Source organism: Ananas comosus, unplaced genomic scaffold (assembly GCF_001540865.1).
Source record: "Ananas comosus cultivar F153 unplaced genomic scaffold, ASM154086v1, whole genome shotgun sequence".
NCBI classification, from domain to species: domain Eukaryota; kingdom Viridiplantae; phylum Streptophyta; class Magnoliopsida; order Poales; family Bromeliaceae; genus Ananas; species Ananas comosus.
In genome coordinates this window covers 21,706-37,015 of record NW_017893323.1, presented here as the reverse complement: position 1 = coordinate 37,015, position 15,310 = coordinate 21,706, and the positions used below count along the sequence as shown (strand labels likewise).

Below are 15,310 nucleotides of genomic sequence, written 5' to 3'. Positions count from 1 at the left end.
GATAATGTTCTATACAAATTAAACTATTGATCGTATGATGTTGAGAATTTCAAGCGGCTCGTTTAGGGCTCGAGCTCGGTTTGAGCCGAGGTAAGCTCGCTCGAGCTCGGCTCGTTTCCACCCCTAGATATGCTTCTGCGTTCTCCGATGGGACCGCAGAAAATATATCGTAATCGACTCATCACGATATGCGGAACGCAATATTACGTATGAAAACAAACAGGGTATTTTCCATTGTCGTTTCTCACTGCACATAACGCAATCTCCCTGCAATCCCAAACGAAGCTTTCGTCTTCATGTTTTGTAAGTTTGTTTGGATTATTTCTTTTTTTGAGAGATGGGTAGCACGCTACCCGCTTCGTTTATTTCATTTAGAAATAAACTTAGTTGGAAATGCGAATCAACTAAGATTCGAACTTGGGACCTCGTGTACCAACCACCATTCCTTTTGCCACTCACTCTAGAAACGGTCGGTTTGTTTGGATTATTTAGATAACTATGGTTAGTTAAGTACAATAGAAAAATAATAATAGTTTGTTACATACGGTGAGTGAAAAAATATCATGTTTTAAAATCTGTAATATCCTTTATATTGCAATAAATCAGTTACGAGATATTTTCTACAGTTTCTTGGAATTTTTTTGATAAAATCATATAAAAATATATCGACTCATTATAATATGTATAACGTGATATTATTTACAAAAATAAATAAATATTTTTTTTTCTTCAAGGCTTTCTCATTGTACGTAATACGATCTCGTGTGGTTCGAAATGGAACCAATGTTTTCAATTTAAATACTTAGAAGTAGGTCAAATTAAATACTTAGAAGTAGATCAAACATGAAATGCAATGTAGAAAAAGTAAATAGGTAAAAGTGTAGGGAGAACCCTCTACTATAAAATATTTTGAAACCACTCCTTAAATTTAACTTTTTAACTTCTGTTTTAATGGCTCCATGATTGGTTCTTGTACTATTTGTACTACCAGTGAATAAAACTCTAAGGGCATGTTTGGTTCGTACATTTTGGATCTGGAATGGAAATCGGTTTGATTAACTAATTTTGTTTGATTCACAGGAATCGGTTTGAGATTTTCATTCTGGATCGGAATGGGAATGGTCCATTAACTTACAAATTGATTCCGGTCTCCGAGCCCGGGTTGAAGTTTCAATTCCAAGCCCACACTCACCTCTTCCTCAGGCCCAGCCCAACGTTTCTCCATCTTATCCATTCTTTCTCTCCGTATACCAATCTCTTCCCTTTTTATGATCATTAAAAAAAACATGATATATTATTTTTTATTACAATTTTATTCAAAAAAATTTATGCATTTTTTTGTAATTTTTTGCATAAAAAATTTTAAAATAAATTTCTTTTTTTTGGCATAGCTCTAACATGAGAGTAGTATTATTTTTTTTAAAAAAATTTTAGATAGTTTTATAAAATTATATTTAAAAGTAAAATTAGTATTATGCTATTCTATTATTTTTTTACTTTGTATCAATCAAACAGTGAAATAGAAATAATTCATTCTGATTTTCAATCTAGAAATGAACCAAACGTCTTGAGGAAGTAGAGCAATCCAATTGTCATTCTAATTCATTCTCATTCTATTATTTATTTCAATTCCATTTTTGAACCAAATAAGTCCTAATAGTTGATAGAGCCATTAAATTTAATAAAAATATTAATTAGCGTAACGAATCTTATATTTTACAAATCATATGGCGCAGAATCGTATATATATTTTGAAATTTATAAATATTTTTTTGTCACTAGATCTTCTTGCTAAGTATTATTTTGCACCTGCAGGATGCATATCAAGTTTTGGCGCCCCTCTTACGAAGAGCAGCAATGGATGACAAAACAGTGATACTGACCACAGTAAACGAAGCATTCGCGGCGCCGAACTCGCTCCTCGACCTCTTCCTCGAGAGCTTTCGCATCGGGGAAGGGATCGAACATCTCCTCGACCGCTTGATCGTCGTGGCGATGGACTTGAAGGCGTTCGATCGGTGCACGTCGGTGCACCCTCACTGCTTCTTCCACAGGATAAATGGCACCGACTTCACCTCCGAGAAGGTGTTCATGACCCGAGACTACATCGAGATCGTCTGGAGCAAGATCAGGCTTCAGCGGCGAATCCTCGAGCTAGGGTACAATTTTCTCTTCACGGTACGTGTTCTCTCGATCGATCGACGTTCACACGAAAAATGTGCATGTTATGTAATTGAATCTTATTTGTTCGTAAGAAATATACCGTGAATTTTACACTGATCGAAAAATACTAACACATACGTGCTTTTGTTTATACTTCAGTGAATAAACATGTAGTTTTTGATTCTGTAGGTTGAAATATATTACTTCAATTTATTTATCTCTTTTCCAAGTCTCTATGTCCCAAAAACACCAAAACTTGCATGAAAAATTAAATTGAGTATAATACATAACTTTTATAAAGTCCAAATGAAATAGTGTGTTTCAAAATTTAGTTTTGAAGGACTAAAATCAACGAAAATAAGATATTTTTATTTTCGACTTAACAATGCAATTAATGGCCTATACAAATCAATAAGTAAATATTTAATATGGAGGATGATATATATATATATATACTCCTGCTATTTAACTAATCTAGCAGGACCCTCGCGGCAGCTGCCCCCTCCTCCTCCCCCTCCACGGCCGCTGCCGCGGGGGTCCTCGAGGAAGTCGAAGGCGTCGTAAAGAATGGAGGAGCACCGTCCCGCCCGCCCGGCCTCCAGGAGCTCCGAGCGTTGGATCATCGTCGCCGCCTCGGCGCTCGGCGACGTCACTGCCACCGCCCGCTCCGGCAGCCCGTGAAGGAAGAGAAAGAGGAAAAGAATATTTTTGTGAGGGTATTTCTGCAAAATACCAACGGGAGCTTTTGGAGGGACATATTTGTGAGGGTAAAAATGTCATTTTATAAATTCACTAGTAACATAATTTAGAATTTTTGTAGAAATAATTTATAAAATTTTTATTTTGCAGAAATATATCTGTAATTCACTATGTTTGCAGGGACGTATATGCAAATAGCCCTTTTATATATATATATATTAATAAATATCATTGTCTGAATAATATCATAATTATTATAAATTTAATTCATATTTAAATTTAAATATATTTTAGCATATATGATAACGAAAAACTTAATACCACATACACATCCGCATCGGAATTCGCATCCAAAAAAATATCAGCTTTAATATATAACAGGTGTATTATTTTTATGGTTCAGAGATCCGCGCCGTCACATCAGCATCGACGCCGACCTCACGACGGCGAGCGACCGGTTCTTCGGGAACCCCGACAGTCTCCGTAACTGGCCTAACACCGGTTTGTTCTACGTAAAATCGACCGAAAAGACCGTCGCAATGCTCAGGAAACTGGGACGAGGCGCGGGCGCAGTTTCCGCCGAACCACGAGCAGAATGTGTTCGATCGGATCAAGGGTGAGCTCGTCGGCTGGCTCGGAGTGAAGATCCGGTTCGTCGACACCGCGTTCTGGGGCGGATTCTGCGAGTACGGAAACGATCTGAACAAGATCTGCACCATGCACGCGAATTGCTGCGTCATTCTCTGGAAAAAGCTGCAGGATCTGAGAGGCATTCTGGAAGAATGGAAAAAATTTACATCTCTATCACCAGAAGAGAAAAGAAGAGGAATTGTTACATGGTGGGTTCCAGGTAGTTGCATTCGTTAAATTAAAACAAAAAAAAAATAATGTCAACATGTATATACAGGGTAAAATATATGCATGATTGGTCCTTGTACTATCCCTCTATGGCAGTTTGGTACTTTTTATAAAAAAAAAAAGTTCCCGCATTTACAGCAAGTAAAAATATGCAGAATTTATACGAACTATCAGCTTTTTTGTGTTGACTCTCCAACTTTTTAATTTAAGTAAATTACTTACTTTAATGAATTTATAGTTGCGAGAATTGAATAAAGTGAATTCAAATTAAAGTAAAATCGTAGTTTTGAAAGACCGGATGGTTGAATCAAAATGGGCCAGAGGTCAGGTAAGTTCTGTATAATTTTTTTTTATAAAACGATAATTTTATCCTTCTATTACGATAAAAGTTTAATTATTTTGCTTTTGCGGTTTAACGTTAGGGACTGAATTGTTTAAGTTGAAAGTATAGAGACCGAATTGCCATATACGGATAAGACAGGGACCATCTATATATTTTACCTTAAGATTACTGAGTCACAAAGTTGTATCAAACTATTCAATGAGTCAAAATTTTCAGGTAGGGTTTTGATGATTATTTATTCTGGTGAAGTAATTATTTTGATTGTTTTAGAGTTTATCACTTTCTTTTTTTTTTTTGCTTGTTGAGATGTGTTATAAATATTGATGTCTCCCTTCAAATGGTGCATACTATATTTATAAACAAAAAAGTTATGTTTTTTTTTTCTCTGTATGAGTATAATTAAATAATAAGCAAAAGTCATGCAATAATAGGGATACTTGCTTTATATGTTTCTAGAAAATACCCAAAATGTTCTTTAATTGAGTTAGCCTAAATTAATTTGGTAGGTTAGATATTTACTCCGTTAATTTGCTATTTTTGCATCCACAAATATTATATTTTTATCATCTAGTAATAATTTAGGACACAATTTAATTATTGTTTTAATTTAATTTAGTTTAGTTTAACACAAGTTAAGGTTTTAATTTGCACAATTGAACAGCTCCATGGCATTAGAAAAATTCCTAATTTTTAAATTATTCCATTCCAAATACATCATTATCACAATAAATCTAAAAATGCATAGAATAAAGAGCCAACTACCAGGTCAAAAGTAACATATATATCTCAAAATGTATAGAGAGCCCCTCAACTATAGTCCCTTATATATATAATCGCGCTAATTTTGCGCTATTTTTGAAGCGACTGATTTTAGTCAATTAAATTAAATTAAGTTTTATTATATTTATTATTAGTGATATAAAATTTAATAATCATAATCATGATGATTTTAATTTTTCAAAAAATTATATGCAGGATTCAAATTTCCGACCTTCCTGACTAAATCTTAGATAACAACTGCTGAACTAGTCCCATTTTTGCTTAAAAAGTCTCTTTTTTTTCTCTCTCTGTCACCGTCTCTCTCTCCCTATCAATTATTATTTCAATCAGAGAAACTTGTGAGACAACGTGAGCACTGCATTCAAACAATGTATATATACATATGCAACTACATCTACCAAACTACATATTTAACACATCTCTCTATGCATAGTTAATTGGTGCCCACAATAGTTGACTTTTACTTCATTATTTGAGATGCATGTTACTTGCTTCTTCTACTATCTCTCACTCTCTCTAATCTTCTAACTCCATTAAGATGCCCATTTTGACTCTCTCTAATCTTCTAACTCCATTAAGATGCCCATTTTGATAGACACAAAACACATTAATTATCACTCCTGAAACTAAACCCTCTCTCTCTCTCTTTCTCTCTCTCTCTCTCTCTCTCTCAACTCCTTCATTTGGAACCAAAAATATGAAGAGCAGCAGCAACATCAGACACCTTCAACCAGCAGTGATTTTTCTGCTTGGGGCAGCTTTTGCTGGCATCTGCATGCTGCTCTTCTTCTCTGCAGATCCTGCAGGAGGGAGAGCATTGGATTTGGAGGTGTCACATCTCAAGAATGGGCCCAGTAAGTTGCCTTCACTGGATCACCAGCCTGATCAAGAAGCTAACTCCAAGGTGGCTTCTGATCATCATGAAGAGCCCATCAGATCAACTAAGGCCCCTCTTGTTAACAAGGTAATAATCATACTTAATTTTAACCTCTCCTTTTCTTTATTTTTGGCTCGCATTAGGCCTAGCTAGTTTGGAAACGTGTTCGTCGAACACATTTGCTCTGATGCTTAAAATTTTCAAAGCTCAAGTATCAAATCGCTGCGTTTTGTTGAATTAATGCATTTTGTTGATTGAGATGTTGTCCTAGTCTAGCTTTTTGGTTGAAAGTTCTAAGATGGGAGGAACAATATGAATACATTGAATAGTATGAATTAATACCTTTTGTTTTTTTTAATAGGTTATGAATTGTGTGAAAATTAAAAGTAAGAAGGTATATTAGTGAAGAGATTTTAATTGTAATTCATGATAACAATTCAAGTAATTAAGTAATTTTTTTAGTGATTTGAAAGAAAAAAAAAATTGATTTCACAAAATTTCCTCTATGAAGGAAAACAACTCTACCTTTCTCTCTAACAAAAAAACATCTATCAAATTTTAATGACTATGTATCAAATTATAAGTTTCGAAAACCGGTTATCTATATAATAAATGGTCTCAAAAACCAACAATATAAAAGATACTATTTAATTGCAAAGAACCGGTCCACCAAACTTTATAATTATTAATCTATGAAGGTTTTAAATAGTATAGAATATATTTTAATAAATTAATTAGGATGTGACCCACGAGATGTACTTACATAAAGATCAAAAGAGAATGATTGGATAATAACGATTATTTTTTCTTTTTTTTTTTTACGTATCGTAGTTCTCTAAGTAAGATCTCCTAAATTATTGGATTCAGAGTTGGTGGAGCCAATTCATTATTAAGTTAGCTAATTATAATTCCTTGATTGGTTCCACCCAAAATTATTTAATATTTTAGTTTTCGGGGCCGTTTGGGCCGGGATTTCAGTATCCACAAATTGGCCTTTGGGCTTCAAGTTTGAGGCCCATATAATTTTGGGCTTTTTTGGGCTTGTTCTAATTTGGGCTGAGCCCGACCCAAAGCCCAAAACAGTGAGTGTATTGCGTGTCCGCGGGTGCGTGTGTGTTTGCACATGGCATGCGAACACATCCACACATACATAGGATGCATTTGGTTCGCGCTATCTATAATGAATTACTGCAAACAATACTTATGCTTCAATTCTCACCAGACAACGAGTCATGACGAGCAAGACATAGAAGAGTTGGCGCGGAGAGCAACCATGGATGACAGAACAGTGCTGATGACAGCAGTGAACGAAGCCTGGGCGGCGCCGAACTCGCTTCTCGATGCATTCTTCGAGAGCTTCCGGATCGGCGAGAATGTGGAGCACTTCGTGAAGCATCTCATAATCGTCGCGCTGGACGCCAAGGCGTTCGAGCGGTGCAAGTCGGTGCACCCGTACTGCTACTTCCTCAGACCGCAAGGCGTCGACTTGTCCGCGGAGAAGAGCTACATGACCAAAGATTATCTTGATCTGGTGTGGAGCAAGATCAAGCTGCAGCAGCGTATTCTCGAGCTCGGATACAACCTACTCTTTACGGTATGTTCAATTCTGACAAGTTATCAGAAAGCTTCTTTCACTTGCAGTATTGAAAGAAATAGTTTTACGACAACCATAAACTTGTTAAGAAACAATTGAGATTGAGGTCGAATTTCAGAGACATAAACTGTTACATTTCCTTAGAGTCTCAAGTGTGACAGGTCACTCCCTGTCGCCGAATTTGACGAGATTCGTGTACTAAACTGTAACAGTTGAAACTACGACGGCGAAACGAAATCGAAGCCAATCTTAAGAGACTAAGATCGGTGTTGTTGCACTGCAGGATGTGGACATTGCCTGGTTCCGGAACCCCCTCGAGCACATAACACTCGCGGCGGACATATCGACGTCGAGCGACTTCTACTTCGGGAACCCCCACGCCCTCGGGAACTACCCGAACACCGGGTTCATCTACTTCAAGTCATGCAAGAAGAACATCGAGGTGATGCGGTACTGGCACGATTCGAGGAGGCGGTGGCCGCAGAACCACGACCAGTTCGTGTTCAACGAGATCAAGCACGAGCTGGTCGACAAGTTCGGAGTGCAGATCAAGTTCCTCGACACGGCCTACGTCAGCGGGTTCTGCCAGCTCGGCAAGGATCTGAACAAGGTCTGCACTGTGCATGCCACCTGCTGCATTGGGCTCAACAACAAGCTTTACGATCTGCGAGGGGTTATCGAGGATTGGAAGAATTACACATCTCATCCGGTCTGGCAGAGGCAGATGGGCCACCTGAAATGGAGGCTCCCAGGCAGATGCATACACTGAGAATGCAGAAACTTATGTCAGATTAGTTGTCAGAACAAAAAAAAATTGAATTCAAATTCACTTTGTTATTTATATATCTCCGTAATTCGAGCATTCCGGTAACAAGTATGACACAAAATTTAAAATTCTCTCTAAGAATTGCGAGTGAAAAAGAGGTTGTGGAGTGATGGTTTCTTTCAATATCAGAATCAGAATCAAGGCTTGTTTCAGATTAATATTTTGATTTTTTTTTCTTTTTTAATGTTTTTGTGGTGAATCTAGTGATAATAATATACTAATGATCAAGTTAGGCTTAAGATGATGACACTGAGGTAACAAATGTTGAGGAGAATGGGGAAAAAAAAATCATTAAACATGAGTTGGTATTAAGTACAGAGTCTGGGATTTATTTGTGTAATTTTAGAGATTATTTATTATTTTTTTGAACCATATGAAAAGAGGTAATTGCTAATAGTTGGCAAATGATGCACCCCACCTACTGGTAGATATAGAAATATAACCCTCACCACATAATTAACATAATAATAATAATAATAAAATCTTTGCATTAATGAATGAGAACTATTGTCTAGACCTAGTCTACCACCATGTAAGTGAAAAAGCTATTTCTTTTTCTAAATATATAAAAAAAAGTAGTGAAAAATATCAAAAGAAGAGATGTTTTGAGAATAGATCAGTAAGTAATAATTTCGTAAAAACGTACAAAACTTGTCAGAACTATGGATCGTTTTAAATCGACTGCCCAACCTTTCAATCTGATTGATTTGACTCAGTTAATAGTACTTTGACTTCAAATTTTGAATGCGTTGTTTATTTTTATAAGTTTAATTAGTATATTTCATACTAATTCTCGCAACTATAAATTTATTAAAGTAAAAAATCAGCTTAAGTTTTAAAATTAAAGTGTCAATGACCGACTGAGATAAAACAAATTGAAATTGAGAGTTTGTTGTATACATTTTTACCTAATAATTCTTAGAATAAAGAGAGAAAGAGAGAGAGAGATGTATGTGTTCTACAATGACTACTACACCCCACCAACTATTTGACCAAGTACAACTCTTTGTTTCTCATGCTATTTTCTTGATCATACCTAAAAATTATAACTCAATCAACTTAAATTGCACTCAGCTTATTGTAGTTAGTCCTACTAACACCAATTGTTGACTTAATGAAACATTTGAATGTTGATCTTTTCCTTCATTTAACCCCTTCTACTGAGATTCCATGGAGGGACCGCGATCGATCGACCGATTTATCAATCTCCTTTCTCGACGTCACCGTCGGTCATTTCATACCTCTAATGCCGTGTTTGAGTTAACAAACTCGCATAATTAATCGCATCCTTTTTATCGTCTTCATCGGAAACTGAGAGGCGAAAACATGTTCTTAGCACTATGAAGGACCTGCACCAGTACCTCGTCTCATTCCTCGTCGGGGTTGTGACGACGACGGCTTGTTTGTTGCTGTTCCTGTCGGCGGATTTAGGCCGAAGATCGTCGACCACTCTCTCGCCTTCGGCTCCGAAAATTGCTTCAAGTGTTGATCCTCTCAATAGAACAGTGTTTGCTTTTGCTAGCAAAGAGGCTAACACAACAAGGAAGGCACATCACACTCAAAAGGTTGGTGGATTAATCTCCATATGGTACCAAGTTATCAATTAAGAAGTTGATTGATTATATCACAAATCACTCAAATGTTTTGAATCTTTTAATTTAAGTTATATATTTTAGTTAGTTTAAGCTAAATTTTCGTGAAATTTAACTGTTTTAATTTAAGTTATTGGTTCGACCGGTGGTTCAACCACTAATCCGTGAAAATATTGTTTGGGAGATCGATTTAGGGCTCTACCGGGATTGAATTTTCGGGTTTTAGGGGCCTGCATACAAATATAGAAAAAAATCGTACAAAAGTGATATTTTTTTGTGCTTTTTCTAAATCTCTTAATTAACTTATTAAACTAGCATTTTAGATTGATTTAGCTTAGCATTATAGTCTATATTAATATTAATCCCAAAAATTTCAAGGTCATAAAGAATATTTATATTTTTTATTCCTAACCTAGTTAATAGCTAAAAGTGAGTATAAATCTATTCATGGGACAATGAGTTTTTGTTTCAAATTAAAACTTTAATTGTGCGTGTTTCATATTTTATTTATTTGTTTATTTTAAGTTGTAATCCTCTGGAACTTCAAAATTCTCCAAATTCTCCATCTAGATATAGAATAGTACTTTGAAACATTCAATGCTCCTAGTCTCCTACATTAACATGTTTTTTTTTTTTTTTAATATTCAAAATCACTTAAATATTATATTTAGGCCTAATTAAAAAAAAATGAAAATGTATAGAACTTACTTGAGCTATTATTTCTTTTGATTTTTGATTCAAGTGCTTAATCTTTAAAAATTTTAAATTTGACATCCAAAGTTTCAATTTATTTGATTTAAGATATTCCGATACAAATTTAGACTTATTATTTTAATATAATGATAGTCATGTGAATTATATGAAATATGAGAGTCACTAAATGATTCGAATCAGATATATTAAAAGATTAGGCAGTAAAATTAACTAAAACTTAAAAAAATTTCATAGTTTGTTCGAGATGGGTCATCATTCATATAACTTATATATATTTTTACGTCCTGATAATGTATAAATTATTCGAGAATAAGTTACACACTGCTTAATTTTCCTAATTAAACAAATTCAATTTTTACCCTTTTTTTAGTCAAATTCAAGGATGTGACATAACTACTGAAACTTGTTAGAAATTTTCGCTTATGTTTTGACAGAGATAGATAGCATGGTATTTACTTCGTTCATTCTTTTGAAAACAAACTAAGCTAGAAATGTAAAGCAGTTAGATTTTGATTTTGAAATCGAAGGTACCAATACGAAGTACTCTTCTTTTTTTTTTCAATATTTGCAGCGAAGAACACCAAAATCTGAAGATCTACCAGAGCTACTAAAAAGAGCAGCTGCAGGCAACAACAAGACAGTCCTGATGACAGCAGTTAATGAAGCATGGGCTGCGCCAAACTCCCTCCTCGACCTCTTCCTCGAAAGTTTNTATGTCACAACAAGAATTATTTTCATCCATAAAAACTAAAAACTTTTTAAGAAATGTGGATCAACAGGGGGTGATGTTGAATATGATGGTAAATAAGTTTTGTTAATATGCCTATACTTGTGTCATCTTGTAAATGATGGATAAAGTACTTAAAAAGGCATTGTGAGAGGAACCCCTCAATTATTGGATATTTAGCAATGAACCCCTCAACTTTGAACTTTTTGATTGTGACCCTTTACCTTTGGTTTTTTTTTTTTTGGAATTCAATTGTCCTTGTCACTTTAGTTGAAAATTTTATTAAATTTAGTAGTTCCATTAGCTAGTAGGAGCAAATAATTCACCCTTTATTTGCTAAAAAATAATTAAAACTATTAAATTTGATAAATAATTGAGAAATTTGAATTCGACTAAAATTACTTAATTCTAAAAATTTTAAAAGTTAAGAATGTCTCGATCAAAAAGTCAAAAAGTTGAGGCTGTTATTCTAGTTTGTTGAGGGGGGTCTCCATACAATTTAACCAGAGAGCTTAAATAGGGGTCAAATGCAAAAGAAGCAATGTTTGTAGGGACTGCTATGCAATATCAAAAGACTACAGTAGCTATCCGTATATTTCACCGCAACCCAAAAACTAGGGTTTCCGCCGCCTATATAAAATCCGTCATCGTTTAGGGTTTCTCTCTAGTCGCAGCTACGATCGATCTCTCGCAATGGTAGGTTTGCTTCGGATTCTCCTCAAATCTCTCTATTCTCCTTCTCGTTCATGGCGTTTCTTTGATCTTTTCATGCGCATCATCCTCGTTGCTTATTCGTTGTTGATGGCAGGTGAAGTACTCGAGGGAGCCCGCGAATCCCACCAAGTGTAAGATCCTTGGATCCCCTCGCTCTTTCCGTTTTTGGTGCTATTATCATCTTTCGATCCAGAATCAGTTGCATAGTTTTTTAGGGTTCTTAATGTCATTTTATGTTGGTGATATTTCCTTTTTTTTTGGTATTTGAGTTATTATATTTAGTTAAACTACGTAAATTTTGTTAAATTTGATACCTTTGCTAGTTACTTTGCTAAAAAGCTATGAAAATCGGGAAATTTAATGAGATCATCGTCTAACCTAGTGAAATTTCCTGTTTGATTGATTAAAATCAGTGATTTTTTTAAAAAAATAATAAAGCTTGAGGTGTATCGATTAAAAGAAAAAGGTTGAGGAGCCCATTTTAAAATGGGCTATAGTTGAGAGATTCTCATAGATGTCTACCTCTTCTGATTTGATTTAGTCGATATTTGTGGATGTGTTAATGGATTTGCTCGTAAATTTATGGCCAGTATCTGTAGAAATTTGGGTTTTTTTTATTTTTTTATTTTTTCTTATTTGCTTTGGTTCTGATTTGCAGCCGCCAAGGCCATGGGCCAGGACTTGAGGGTTCACTTTAAGGTGAGAACTTGTTTCTCATTCTGATTGTACTTTCTCCTCTTCCTCTTGCATACGATCATGTTTGCTTTAGTGAATATTTGTGTTGGTAATGTACTTATCATTGAAGAGGCATCAGAGATGTAGTTGTTTTCTTTTATGTGTTTTGTACGTGTCAAGCTCCGCACAATTATAGATTCATCCCTTTTCTTGTTGTTTCCTTTTCAATCTTCAGATCCCCTTTTGATCTCTATTCCTCCAGGTCGAGACTTTTTCATGCCTACCTGTTCTTTATTATATCTTATCAAAAGTTACAATATGATTATTATTTTTAAACTTTTCATGCTGCGCACTGTGCTGTGTGCAGGCCTGAAAGCTTGTTTAGTTTGCATTTTAGGAGATTGAGATTGTGATAGTTTGTCCTTCTATGGTTTTGGTTGTTTACATGAGCTTTTCATACACGAGGAGCTTGCTAGAAAAAATGGTGATGAACTCTAGATGTTATTGGAATCTTGTGAATGCTGTTTATAAGTTGCTTTACCACCTCGTACTTCTAGTTCCAGCTTCCTGTAAGCACTTACCTTAAAATGTTGATGAATTGAGCCGATTAAATTAGCCATTGCTTTCTTGTAACATGTCTTCTATTACACGGCGAGCTAGAATTTTGAACCCACTCCAGGATATTAAGCTCTTACTAAGGAATTTTGTTGGTTTTCAGCTGAAGTCTTTTGTGGTGCTTGTTTGAATTTAATCACTCTTAGACAACTGAAGTTTATTTTGATTCAGCTGGACTGCAACTACCTAAAGTAAAAAAGCAGGGTTCTGTTTTCTTAATGAACAGTTCTCTCGTAAACTTTAGGGAAATCATATACATTGTTATTGGGTGAACCTTTGTACAGTATGTGACAACAGGTTCAGTAAACAATGGCACATGTACGTAACTTTAAAGAAGTTTCTTTCTTTTTCCTTTTGGTTTTTCGTTGACTTGATAGTATGACCATACACTTTATCTCATTGACTTGTAAGCATATTGGTAGATATTTTCTTGTAAGCAAACTGACTGCGAAGGGCAAAGTGATGGTAACTTGAAAGTTTAAGGGGTTTCAATAGTTGAGCATGACATTGTGGAAATCGTGATACTTGTAGTGGGTTTCCAGCAATTTACCTTTTGCTTAATGGCCAACAAATCTTAAAATGTATTTGTTGATGTCTGCAGAATACCCGTGAGACAGCTCATGCAATCAGGAAGCTACCATTGGCAAAGGCTAAGAGGTACCTCGAGGACGTTGTTGCTCACAAGCAGGCCATTCCCTTCCGCAGGTTTTGCAGGGGTGTGGGCCGGACAGCACAAGCAAAGGCCCGCCACTCAAATGGGCAGGGTCGCTGGCCCGTCAAATCTTGCAGGTTCATTTTGGACCTGCTGAAGAATGCCGAAAGCAATGCAGAAGTATGACACCTACTTTCATTCCCTCGTGTGTTCTACACTAAGCATTCCCCTTTGTATATTTTAGGGATTTTAGGGGCCTTTAGGTGTACTAATTTTTGTTGGTAGTTTCTTGCATAACTACTGTCCAAGCTGTAAAGTGAATTTAGTTTCTATAACAAGAAGTTTATTAAGAGTGGGCAGTTTTCTTACTAGAAGAAATTAAGGACATGTTTGGGATTTTGGGATGAGATTCCGTCCTAGGGCCCAAAACTTTCCAAACCAAACATACGCCCTTAGTTTTTGAAGAGTAAGAAACCCTAGTTTGTGTAGGAACAGATGTGTAGATTTATATATTCCATGTATTTAAAATGTGTTTTCTCCCTCTTAATATTCAGGTTAAGGGTTTGGATGTCGATACTCTCTACGTATCACACATCCAGGTGAACCAAGCCCAAAAGCAGAGGCGTCGCACGTATCGTGCTCATGGACGAATCAACCGTGAGTTTTTGTTCCCCCCTCTCTCTCCACATTAAAAAAAATAGGTGGTGGATCTTTCTGTGTTTATTCTAAGCAAACATTTGTTCCTTTGTTTGTTGCAGCTTATATGTCATCTCCATGTCACATTGAGTTGATCTTGTCAGAGAAGGAAGAGCCGGTCAAGAAAGAGGTAATTTCTCTATTTTGTTTTTGATAGAATACTCTGATTGATGCTTAAAGAGTTGGTCTTTATTATGCCATCTTCGGGAGTTAATTTTATCTCATGTTGAATAGTACGCCGTCTAAAAGTCGGTACACAAACTCTTAATTTCTATTACCAAGCCATTTCTTGTCGTTTCTGATAAATCATGTTCTTTGTACTCAGCCGGAGACCCAGATTGCACCCAGGAAGACCAAGAACACTTGAGCCTTGCGCGGTGAAGCCTTTTCGTAAGGTTTAGCAAATTCTAGCATTCGTAGTAATTCCAGTTGAAAGTTTGGGTTCACTTACCCCTCATTTGTTTTTAATTTTGAATTGATGTCGGTACCTTCGCAACGAGAACTGTGGTGGGAATTAATGTGTTTTGCTGCGTTATATTTCGTCTTAGTTTCTTTTATTCGATGAGAGAGGTCGAATTTTACATAATGAGGCTTTTATTGCTGGTTTTTTTTTTTTTCACATCAGTGACTGATCCTATGCCACAAGAAGCATAAATTCTTTAGATGGTATGTAGGCTCAAAAATGGAATCTGCAATTTGCATTCCGTATTTTCTGTTGCATTTGTACAGCTGAAGCACTTTTACTCACCATCCAAAAGCAGTAATTTGTGCATACTCTGTTCAGA

The 15,310-nt window shown here is 35.7% G+C and overlaps 4 protein-coding genes across 4 annotated transcripts; all 4 read left to right on the top strand.

Annotated features, from left to right (window-relative positions):
* Positions 1–1,857: 1,857 nt before the first annotated feature.
* On the top strand, positions 1,858–3,729 carry LOC109705569 (uncharacterized protein At4g15970-like). The gene is given in 3 exon segments (XM_020226307.1): positions 1,858–2,182; positions 3,244–3,413; positions 3,415–3,729. Coding segments are annotated over 3 exon segments (810 nt in total).
* Positions 3,730–5,381: 1,652 nt separating this feature from the next.
* LOC109705572 (uncharacterized protein At4g15970-like) lies at positions 5,382–8,298 on the top strand. The gene is made up of 3 exons (XM_020226310.1): positions 5,382–5,807; positions 6,943–7,314; positions 7,598–8,298. Exons 1-3 carry the CDS (start codon positions 5,541–5,543, stop codon positions 8,081–8,083), a joined length of 1,125 nt encoding a protein of 374 aa, XP_020081899.1. The 5' UTR covers positions 5,382–5,540; the 3' UTR covers positions 8,084–8,298.
* A 930-nt stretch (positions 8,299–9,228) lies between these two features.
* Positions 9,229–11,254, top strand: LOC109705577. The gene is made up of 3 exons (XM_020226314.1): positions 9,229–9,705; positions 11,018–11,153; positions 11,226–11,254. Exons 1-3 carry the CDS (start codon positions 9,481–9,483, stop codon positions 11,252–11,254), a joined length of 390 nt encoding a protein of 129 aa, XP_020081903.1. The 5' UTR covers positions 9,229–9,480.
* Positions 11,255–11,749: 495 nt separating this feature from the next.
* Positions 11,750–15,141, top strand: LOC109705575 (60S ribosomal protein L17-like). The gene is made up of 7 exons (XM_020226312.1): positions 11,750–11,869; positions 11,982–12,018; positions 12,546–12,586; positions 13,779–14,009; positions 14,384–14,486; positions 14,588–14,655; positions 14,851–15,141. The coding sequence occupies exons 1-7, from the start codon at positions 11,867–11,869 to the stop codon at positions 14,890–14,892; spliced, it is 525 nt and encodes a 174-aa protein (XP_020081901.1). The 5' UTR covers positions 11,750–11,866; the 3' UTR covers positions 14,893–15,141.
* Positions 15,142–15,310: the final 169 nt, after the last annotated feature.